This window comes from Lissotriton helveticus, chromosome 6 (assembly GCF_964261635.1).
Source record: "Lissotriton helveticus chromosome 6, aLisHel1.1, whole genome shotgun sequence".
In the NCBI taxonomy this organism is placed as follows: Eukaryota; Metazoa; Chordata; class Amphibia; order Caudata; family Salamandridae; genus Lissotriton; species Lissotriton helveticus.
This window is the reverse complement of record NC_136067.1, coordinates 1621074617-1621086802: the sequence shown is the minus strand read 5'-3', so window position 1 is coordinate 1621086802 and position 12186 is coordinate 1621074617. Positions and strand designations below refer to the sequence as shown.

The following is a 12186-nucleotide window of genomic DNA, read 5'->3' as shown; positions in this document are numbered from 1 at the left end:
CACTGCAGTATACCATATGTCACTACTCACCCCCTTAGAAGAAACAAATGCAACATTTCTTTTATTCTTCCATTATTGTACACATATATGTGGATGACGCACAAATCTTCTCTTTACCCTCTTTCACCATAAAGGCAAATTCCTACATCTCTACCTTTCACTTACCTGTATTCTAACTATCTGCTACTACACCACCATGGACTTTCTTCTACTTAATGCTGTAAAATCGAAAAACTCCAACACCCTTCTCATCTCTTTCCCATCTCAGAGACCATCATTCCATCCTCCACAAGGAGAAACAAGGGAATGATTATTGAGGATATTGATTCACAATTGAGGAATCATCTCTTCCACAGGATAGGGACAGAGCATCAGCTCCCAAGCATTAGAAAAATCCAGCATCACCTCCCTTTCCAATCCACTACAAATCTCCTTTGTACACCTGTCATAAGTAATCTAGATTACTGCAACAGCTTGATCATGGAACTCAACAAGTATGCATTCTCTCCCATTGACAATGATATCAGCTTTTCAACCAAAATTCTTCTCCCTTTCACTTAAAAAAAATCTCTCCCTCCTGCCTTTGGGGTGTTTGAATCGCAGCCAATGGCAAAGACCAGCATGACATCTTTATCCTAATCTTCAAATCAATTTAAGGCCTGGACTTTCACCCGTCACACCTCAACTTGATCACTGCAATCTGCTAATGCGCATCTGCTCCCAGTTCCCACTTGTGCTATTTTTCCCTACTTTGTACCCTGAAACCCCGTTCCCCCTGCCCCCCCTCCACAGAGAGCTCAATATAATTTCCAAACAAGCCACCCTTAAAGCTAGCTTCAAAACACCTCACTGACCAGAAGTATCACCACCATGGTCTAAAGGCCGCATCGAGCCATCTGTCTGCTCACCATCAGCCAGGTAAAATATAAAAGTGTCAATGTGTTTAAGTATGTGTAATGTGCATGTCCTGTGAGTTCATCGTCCTGCACCTTGGCTTCCCTGACCATCTTTCTAGGGATAGCAACACATCTGTTTATTGTCCTCCATACTGCAATTGATCTTTTATACAATTTGTTATTTAAATCCAATCCCAATAAATTGTGCCAAAACCTACTACAATCAAGCCTTAATTATTAAGTTTAGTTTCACAATGATACAAAATCCCAGCCACACATACGTACATGCCCTTTGTGCACGTATAAAACCATTTTGGCTATCACAAAGAGAGGCAAGTGTTTGAACTAATGTTTTAGCAAAAATTTCATTGTCGTAATTCAAGAGAACAATGGACAGTTTATTTCCTTTAAGAAACTTAACATCACTAAATTCATTACTGAAGGTGGTAAATGTTAATTTTTAAGTGCTCCCATAAAGACTTCTTTAGGCGGCAAGGCAATGTAGGTTTTGTGACAGTTGTCAAATGTTGTGCTTAGAGACCCATTCTGGGAATGCAGACCTTTCTCAGAACAGGATTCAGGAGATGGGATTCTATGTGTTTGCAGACCGAAGAGTCTAAAAGCATTTCACCTACGAAAATTGAATATGAGATGGCAGATACTGAGTCTTTCGTTACCTGCATCTGCACCATGCCCTAAAACATTTGTGGGTCTTAAGAATGAGGCACAGGACACCTAGCCCATAAAGTATAAAGTGTTAAATTAATCTTTGCATACAAAGTGGTATCCATGATCTACAAACCTCTGTACAACAAAAACAACCATGTAGTATGAAATGTCTCCAGGCTCAATGGCTGACTGATCTAGGCCATATTGAGAAAGCTGTTTAGGAATAAAATTATGTAACTTAATGAGGTGAGGATTCGTCCAAGCTTCAGGCTGGTACAATATAAAATGTGACTAGAGGCTCTAATTATAAGTAATTGGTGCAACATTTATACCTCCAAATAAAATCGAATTCCACTGAGTTACAATTTGTTGTGTAACAAAAATACCACTCAATTAGGAGTCTTTCCCCGATTATAGGGAATAATAGGCAGATTTTAGTCTTTACTACATCAAAATCAGCATGTTCACGTATTTACCGGGCATCACTCCCTTCCAAGTAATATCCGCAGTTATGACCTGCTGAAATATATCCAGAGGATGTGATTTTTATTTCACTACTTAATACTACTGATACATATATGTACAGGATTTGGAGTTATTGTAAATATTGAAATTTTAAGGCCAGCTCATAATGAGGGCCTGTAGCTACTACACTCAAATACAGATGTTATTGTTTGGTAAAACTAATAACCATGCACGTTTGAGAGGATGCAGCCAACCACATACCTTTTCCCTTATTTGGAATGCCGTAGTTACGTGTGTTTTGAAAGGAGGTTGTGGCATGCCTCAGTAGCATCAATCAATCAATCAAACATTTGTAGAGCGCACTACTCACCAGTGAGGGTCTCAAGGCGCTAAGGTGGGGAAGCGGGTGCTGCTACTGCTCGAAAAGCCAGGTCTTGAGAAGTCTCCTGAAGGTCAGCAGGTCCTGGGTCTGTCGCAGGTGGATGGGGAGGGTGTTCGATGTCTTGGCGGCGAGGTGGGAGAATGATCTGCCGCCGGTGGTCCTTCGGTGGATGCGTGGAACGGTGGAGAGGGCGTGTAGAAGGTGAGTTGTTTGTTGAGGTATGCTGGTCCGGCGTTGTGGAGTGCTTTGTGAGCGTAGGTGAGGAGCTTGGAGGTAATTCTCTTGTTGATGGGGAGCCAGTGCAGGTCTCTCAGGTGGGCAGTGATGTGGCTGTGGCGGGGGATGTAGAGGACGAGGTGTGCGGAGGCGTTCTGTATGCGTTGAAGTCTTTTCCGGAGTTTGGCCGTGGTTCCCGCTTAGAGGGCATTGCCGTAGTCCAGCCTGCTGCTGACAAAGGCCTCGGTGACCGTCCTTCTGGTGTGGTGAGGATCCATCGGTAGATCTTGCCAAGCTTGCGGAGGGTGTTGAAGCAGGAGGAGGAGACAGCATTGACTTGCTGCGTCATTGACAGTGATGAGTCCAGGATGAACCCCAGGTTACGTGCGTGGTTGGTGGGTGTCGGCACAGCCCCCAGCGTGGCCAGCCACCAGGAGTCGTCCCCGGCGGAGAGGGTGGAGCAGAGGAGGAGGACCCCCATCTTGTCCGAGTTCAGTTTCAGGCGACTGTTCTTCATCCATTCTGCGACGGCCTTCATTCCTTTGTGGAAGTTAGTTTTGTCGGTGGCGGTGTCCTTGGTAAGGGAGAGGATCAGCTGGGTGTCGTCGGCGTATGAGACGATGTTGACGTCGTGCGATCTGACGATGTTGGGAAGCGGTGTCATGCAGACATTAAAAAGGGTCGGGCTGAGGGATGATCCTTGGGGCATGCCGCAGGTGATCTTGGTGGCTTCTGATCATCATTGACGTCTCTGTGCCTTTAAATTCTGGGGAAATGTTGTTTGGGATGTCAAATGCTTAGAATCCTGCCTTGATAAATGGCAAGCTTTTAGAGATGTAGGATTGGTTGCAGCACGCTGAGAAATTGTGGAGGTGGGAGATAGACACCACATTTTGCGACCTGGTGCACGGCAGCAGAATAGGATATGCATACCGGTAGAGGTCGTCTTTGCATGTTTATTAAACTAGTAGGCCCAAGGACAATGTTCCTTTAAAAGGAGAACAATTGGTCTAAATGAAGGTGGCCATCCAATAATAAATTATCTAATAACCACATTGAGAATCTGCAGTCACGTAAAACATTTGGGCTACCACTGTTAAACCTGGTAGGGTCTCAAACACCCTTGCCCAGCTGAAATCTATGGGAGCCATACCAGGAGATGGATGGCAAACACTCGGTCACCATGATCAATACTCTGATACGCCTGGGTGAGATACCCCACGGGCGGTCGGTTTTCATCGAATAATGGAGGATGAGCCTCTTTCTCCAGCAATCATCAGAGTTGCTCTCCTATGCGTGATTTGGAAGTTTGGGAAACCTGTAATTCATTAGTGGTCTCTGTGTGATCAAGCCGTCCTGTGTTTGTTTCTGATGTTGCGGAGGTTGTATCCAGGCCTGGCGCGACACAGACATCTTTAATGTTAAATAATGGTGAGTCAATTGAGGGTGAAGTGAAGGCAAAAAAGGTACCATCAGCTGTTGGGTATAATTTCTCTCAGCAGATAGGCGGTTACATCTTTGAATTCTCGTTGTTTATCTAGGGCGAAAAGGGAGACGTCTTGGAACAGCAAGATGGTATTACCAGAGAATATCACAGGCTCTTAGCTCTGCACCGCCTGGAGCTTCCGTTCGTGGAGGCAATAGAGAGCGCCAGTTAAGACAACTTGAAAGCAAGTTCATCCTCGAACTCGACACTAGCATACCCAATGGGCTCAACATGGGGGAGGATCTGCAAAACTTTCTATGAATATATTTATATTTGAGAACATGTTGGTTCTTGATATCACATCTTCTGCTTCTATATCTATAAGCTTCTTTTGAACCAGTTTTAAATAGGTTCTATGCTATTTATTCCTCTTGTCCCATTAGATGCATTACACTTGTTAGATTTCCTTTTGGGTACTGTTTCTTTTTCCACTGTGTATCTTTTGGATCTAATGGATATAGGAATTTTGAATACCATTTTTTGGTTTACTATTTTGCGCTCTAGACTGGACAGATTTTTCATTGTTGGGTAATCATTATCTTGGTATATTATGGGCACTTGCCCATTATAACCAATCCCCCCTTTTTTTTCGATGCTGCTAGCTAACTTAATTGCTGAATTTTTACATTTCAGGGCTCCCCCGGGGCTCAGGTGGACATGTTCCGCTGAAATTATTTTTAGTATTCATGAGTTTTCATACATAGCACATTTGCACTTTCACTTGTCTGCACTTTGGCTTTAAGAGGCAGCTAGCACCAGTAGGCTCGTTACCTTTGGACTTGACTTATATCTTTAGGACTGCTGCGTATTTTGCACAAGAGTTTAGTTTACATGCATTACATTGCATAATGTTAGCAGGAGATTCTCCACGGATGCAATTTTATATGGGATTAATACCATGTATTTTGAAATATGTGCTTCTAAGGAAACATTAATTGTGTTCTCCCTGTTTTACAATGTGGCATTTGAATATTGTTTTATCTTGCAGTATTTATTTATCAACAAATGAAATATTTTTTAAACTCTAATTCCACATTGGATGTAATAACTTTCAGTTATTTTAACTCAGTGCGCAGTATGTTTTCTATGCTCATTTATCATGTGTCCAGGTTTTTGAATTCCATAAAGGTGCTATGTTTCTGCCTATGTTGTTTGATCACTTCCACTATTTATTGACTTAACTGGTTTGGAACGCGTTATGTGAACAAGACAGATTTATTCTGTCGAAACGCGTTATGCTGGGGCACTGGCCATGATTGACTAGGTTGCTGGAGTCATGCTTATTAAATAAAGCACATCATTCACTATCATCGCCCCCTGAATGGTCCGTACCTGTTTGTGTGCCTTGGAGGAGTGGTGCCATTCGGGATATATATATATATATATATATATATATATATATATATATATATATATATATATATATATATATATACCTTTTTTTTCAAACTGGGGGGACCTTTACCAACCCATACCCCTACCGACCCCTAAACCCTAAAGACTTACCACCCACTACCCTTACCTGCCCCTAAACCCTAAAATCACCCTTACCCTCTATACCCCGCCCACCCTAAACCCTAAAAAAAAACCTTACCACCCAATAATCTTACCCACTCCTAAACCCTAAAACACCCTTACCACCCAATACTCCTATCCACCCCAACCCATAAATGTTATATATATATATATATGTGTATATACACACATAGATACATTTACAATAATTATACTTACCTTGCATTGTAAAGGCATGGATGGCAAAAGCATATTTGTGGTAAAGGCAATGAATGGTAAAGGCATTGCATGGTAATGGATGCGTGGTAATTACATTGTGTGGTTCCGACCGCATGGTAAAGACTATTTTCACAAGTCAGGTCCCTTCTCTTCCCCAGGCTGCAGCTCAAAGCAGTGTCTCCTGGGTTTCTCCCGCATGTTTGCTCTTCAAGGAGTAACGCTGCTCTCCTTCTGAGATACACTTGAAGTTTGTTGTGCTGATCCCATTGCGGTCACTGGAAACACTACTTAGGGCCTGTGCAGTCAAGCTCGAGAGTCCTGGATGGATGATGTGCACAACTGTGGCCATCTTGAATTTGCAAGCTACATGCGCTCTGAGTTGCATCTGGGCTCTTTTCAGCCAGGCGAACTTTTTGTGTCTACATTTTTATCACCAGTGCCTCTCCCCTCTCTCAGGGCTTCCAGATCAGCAAATGTATGAACATCTCAGTTGAGTGGCTTTATTTACCAGGTTTGGTGAGGACCTGGAGCACAAAGCCCAGTTGGTTTCCACCCTATCTATGGCCTAGATACCAGTTCCGCATCTTTTTCAATGCTCATAGATGCAGCAACAAGGCCGAAGATATTGATAGAAATTCCTGTAACAAAACTCACTTGGAATATTTATTCAGTGACATATGTATTACAATTCTTCTGTGTGGTGAGGTGAAAGAGATTGGTGAGAAGATACATTGAGGCAGACAGATTATCCACCAGATAGACTGCTACCAAAGGTCAGTATCTTTTTTCCTGATGGATACTTCTAACTGCAGATTCTGCACCTCTTGAATCATTGCCCAAGTAGCATTGCCATAGTGGCGGATCTGAAGAGATGGTCAAATCGGGACGTTTGCAGCACAGATCTAGCAAAATGGCAATGCCAGCAGTCTTCAGTGGCAAGGCAATAATGCATGGGGATGGTAATGACCAAAGCCTACAGTGCAGCCTAGCAGATAATGCAAACGAAACAGTGTTTGCCAAGGGTGGTATGAGTCCTGATGCCCTAAGGAGGCTCCTTCTTGGCATAGCCATACCAGATTTTGATGCAAAGCACAACCCACTGAGAAACAGTATTAAGCCAGCAGAGAGTGCACTGATCAATGTGAAACAGAGTGACTAGCTACTTGGAGGAGGCTAACCCAAAGACCTTCTATGCATGTATATATTTTATGTATTTTTTTACATGGGGTTGGTAGACTGCTAAAGCTGCCACTAGTCGACACCTAAAAAGACTATTGTGGGTTTAGCATAATACCATATCTGACGGGAAACATCCATTACAACACAGTCATTACAACGACCTACCTTTAAACCGCACCTGTTACAACGTAATTGCCTTTACAGCGCAAGTCACTACAATGCTTGCCATTACAACACATACCATTACAACGCATGCCATTACAACACATTATAAGGTAAGTAATGGAGATTTATTTTAGTATTAGGGTGGGTATGGGTTTTGGGGTACATGGGAATAGTAATTTTCACCCCTACACTATCCAACACTTTCCCTACTGTTGCACTCACTGGAATGGGAATAGTAATGTTTTCCCCTACACTATCCAACACTTACCCTAAAAGTATTATGTGTTGTAATGGTATGCATTGCAATGGGATGCGTTGTAATGGAATGCGTTGTAATGGTAGTTTTTGAAAATGCGTTGTAATGGCATGCGTTGTAAAATCATGCAATGTAATGGTAGTTGCGATGTAAAGACTGCGTTGTAAAAGCATGCGTTGTAACATCATATATTCTATCTGACAGATCATTACTACCAGAGCCAAGTCTACCTCCCATTAGCATTTATGGGTAGGTGGTAAAAATATAACAACTTCTACTCACATACAAGCAAATAACATTCATAAACATGACTGCAAGTGACAGTGCACATACTTTTTTCATAGTGCAGATGATTGACCACACCATCCGACTGTAGGAAGATGTACAGCTGAAATACATTTGCACCAAAGAATATGATGGTGCCTCTCCATATCACCAATGCCACTGTATCACATGTGGCTTCCAGATTACACGCTTCTCATATGTCTCCATTTCATCCCTGTCATCCATATCACACATGCACAGAGCTCATTCTGAAGCAACTAAAATACGACAAAAAAAACCATCCCGGCAAGACAACCCATCCCAAAGTAAGACAACGAGGACACCAACAGTCAGACACCCAAAGGGCAAGAAATGGCAGTAAAGTCCATAATCCCATGTAGACTAATTCCACCACACTGCAAAAATGAAAATAATGTCTGTGCCTCATATAGCATCATAAAGGCTGCACTGGCCAACTTTTACGCACATGCTATTATGGGTGGCTTTAGGTATTACAGCACAAATCCATATTCTGGCAATTTACAAACAATCTGCTTGCAATATTTAGGGTTACCGCTGAATTAAAAAACACACACACACACACACACACACAAATGCAGAATACTTGGCTTCACAGAAGCATAAAATCATTTTTAAGGCTGCTTCACCAGGCCACAAACTCATCTGTAAATATTGCCAATATAGAAGAGGAAAGGTAGGACCTGCAATAACTCTAAAGGGATCACTTATACAGTGATCATTATCTAAGCCATCTAGCAATTTGTTAAACCAGTAGGGGCCACTCGCTTCAGGGTGAGTAAAAGATGCAAGGGCAGCATTAACCCCTTCAGTGCTGCGCGAATTTCGCTGCAGTGCTGAAGGGTTTAAAACCGTATTGGCTCATGACGGAAATGTTCCATCATCAGCACCGGAGCACCGACGCTGATGACGGAACCGTTCTGTCATGAGCATGGAAGGGGTTAAGAATACCTTTGTTGTTATTATGAAAACAAATGTGTGGTGGGTGCTTGCTCTTGGTTTTCCACCTAAGTAAACCTATGTTGAAAAACTGTGCACAACGAACTAGGGGTGGGATAACACAGTGGGATCTTCTACCAACAAGAAGGTGGGTGTGGTCTGCTCATTTCATAGGGAGGGACAGCTGCCTGTGTAAGAGAATGTTTGCCCAGGTAGATGGCTGAAGTCTTATAGAGAAAGAATGTCCATGGAAGATTGGTTGACTGTGAAGAGGAGAGAGAGATTGTTACAGTGGGAAGTTGCCTCGAGTGATATGGAGGACTGAAAGTCGCACGGTGTGCCCCTGGCAAGATCCTGTGAATGATTCTAAGACGTTGTCCTAAGACATGGTCAGGCTTAAGCGCTCATGGCTAATCCTTCAGGGTAGTCTGATTCCTTCTACATTCCAGAGGCCAGGACTGTCCAGACATGACAGGAACAAATAACTGAGGATTCTCAAAGAGCAACAAATAGGTTGGGCGTGCAGGTCAATAGGGCCATCATTCTTGAGGGCGGACTGGGCAGTTTTCCGTGACACTCGAGCCCTGACACACAAAGGAGGAAGATGATTTAGGGGGTACTTCTCCACCAGAAAAGGGATTTATTACTCATGAAGACACAGAAACAGGAGGTTATACTTCTTCTACTTAAAAGTGACACAGGTTTGGAAAGCACAACCCTGATGAAGTCCATAGAGGACGAAACGTGTTTGATGGGCTGACTGGAAAATGTCATGTCTTGACAGATTAATAAAAGTTGGATACTGGATGCACTCTTGAGACTCCTGATAATTGAATCTCACTTCTTGTTCATCATTGTTATAGTTGTTAATATTGGATTGCCTGAATTTGGGCCGGAAACAAAACAATATAGTGGACGCTCCATTTCTAATTGTTGTGGTATAAATTGAATAGTTGTGCCTTCTAGGCAGTGGGGCAATGAAAAGTTGAGTGTGGGATCACTGATGATATTTAGTATGATACACTTGTGCAACGGTAGGGCCTACACTGCTTTGGCTTATCTTTTGTGTACTAATGTAAATCAATTCTTAAGTTTTGCAGGTAGTGCCCCCCTGTTCACATCTACCGCATTGCCCCCCCATCAACTATGCGTCTAATGTACTCACTCATCAACAGATTATTATGTTCTCCGCACATTTGATTATATGGAATAGAATGAAATAGGTTTTTATATAATGAGCAAAAACTAAAATATATATTGATTAAATTGTTTTGAAAAATAAAATCTATATGTATTTTTGGAGATATGGTTGTGGTCTCAATATGTGAAAGTGGTTACTGTTAAGTGACATACATATCTATAACGTTTTCACTGTGCAAGCTATAGACCTTTACCTACGGCCCCCTGCAGTCATCCAGGAACCAAGACTTACTTTAGTCATCAGACTTTGACTCAGAGCATGAAAGAGAAAAGCAGAAAAGGTAGGAATAAGAAGGAAAAATAAATTATATAAAAATTGTGAGAAAAGGCGAAAGCAATGATAAAGGAAGAAGAGACTCCAAGAATGAGATAAGCAGATATGAAGTGTGGGTGGAGGAAGAAATATGCATGGTGTTTTGACAACACTAGACAACCATGGTATTTGGCAAGCCTGTCATTTGGCAGTGCTTTAAGAAAGGTTTGTGTCCTAGCACAATCCTTAACAAATGAAGCACTAATCTTGTTATTCTAAGGCCTGGCATCACACATTGTTTACAACAAGAGGTGGTGATGGACAGAGTCTCTGAATTAAGCAGAGTACTCTCACCCAGTCAAGAGATCAGGGCTAGATCCAACACCGTTTTTTAGCTCATTGCACCATCCCAGTTTCAGAACCTGGCTGTATGCAAATTAGTCTGTCCCTGGCCCAGTGCATCATGGGAACAGGGCAGACCAGACTACAAAAGGCATCACACATTGAGCATAAACATTTACAGGATTGCGCACACTAGTTCACATTATGGGGCCGATTAGGATCGCGGACGGACTTGAGTCCGTCCGCGACCCCTGAGGAGGAGGGAACGTCCGCAGGGGCTGCGGCGTTCCCTCCGAGCAGATTAGGATGTGACCGCCAGGGTGGCGGTCACATCCTCTATCTTTAACATTGCGGCGGGTGCAGCTTCAAGCTGTACCCGCCGCACGGTTAAAAATGCATGCATCGCATTTGCATGCACAAAGCGGCAGGCCCGCGCAGTGCCTGCTGCTGTGTGCACGCAAATGCAGGGGGGTACCATAGGTACCCCCCACCACCCAGGGGGCCCTTAACGGGCCCGCGAAGTGAAACTCCGTATGCTTTTCCACTGCGGAAAAGCCGCCGCGGAAAAGCATGTTTGTAACACCATCCTAATATGCCTGGCGGTGTCTGATAGACACCGCCAGCCATGTTAGAGCTTTTCCGCCGCGGTCGGAAGGCGCTCGCGGCGGAAAAGCAGCAGACGGACTTCCTGACCCCCCAGCCATCCTAATCTGGCGGGGGGTCTTTGAAGGCTCCGCAGCGGTTTTTCCGCATCCTGCGGGCCGGCGGACACTTCCGCCGGCCCGGAGGATGCGGAAAAAACGCAATCCTAATCGGCCCCTATGTTAGCTTGTTCCTTTAAACTTTTGCTTTCTGAACTCAAGTGCAACTACTGTTTGCCTTTTTCTTTTCCACTTCCTCAGTATGGAATACACAGCGTATAATTTACCAATGGGTTAATTTAGGATGGCTAACTTCATAAACATTTTTAACTCAAATTTCACACACTAAAATGAATTCCTGGATGGTATCCTCACACCCTGGAGATAAGAAAGGCATACTGAATGAATGCTCACAAGAAAGGTGTTTAATGCATTTCCTGAGACGTTAAGAAGGTTTGCTTCTGCATAGGTGTCTTACCTTTGAATGCACCTGACCCGGCTCCTGCATTAAAGGCCACCGTAACAATGTAGACAGCAAGGGACAGAAAAATTAGAAAAATCTTCCCCCAATCGTGCTGAGCCATTATAAGATGCTAAATCAAAAAACAAAAACATGCTATAATTGTCATGCATTGACTGTATTTCTTTTCGCTGACATCATTAACAACAGTATGACTCAAATATTTGAAAATCTGTGAATTATAGTTACTCAACATTGAACTACAAAAAAAGCACACTGGGAGAAACAAAGTTTCAACCCAAAACGTAGGGCAGGATAGCAATTTTACATTAAAAACTTTAGTTAGGTAAGGTAGATAGGTACAAATCTTTATCATTGTTTAGACACATATATAAAACAATGTACACATACAAACAATAAAACCCCATACGCTCCCCCCCCCCCGCTCACCCCCCGTGCATACCCCCCACGCCAGGCCACATTAAAAGATACAGCATAACATCACATATTAAAAATTTGCCGTTTCAGCATTCCTCCTTATAATCGGCATGGATCTAATCAGCCATAAGGAATAATCAGGCACATGCATCAACGGTTTTT

General features: G+C 43.0%; 1 protein-coding gene across 1 annotated transcript in view; it reads right to left on the bottom strand.

Moving 5' to 3' along the window:
• LOC144761839 (uncharacterized) overlaps window positions 1-12186 on the bottom strand; it is a 151081-nt gene that overhangs the window by 117609 nt on the left and 21286 nt on the right. Inside the window, exon 2 of the mRNA XM_078647066.1 lies at window positions 11605-11719. Within this exon, the coding sequence (XP_078503192.1) occupies window positions 11605-11710 (106 nt within the window). The 5' untranslated portion in view covers window positions 11711-11719. The remainder of the gene's footprint in view (window positions 1-11604; window positions 11720-12186) is intronic.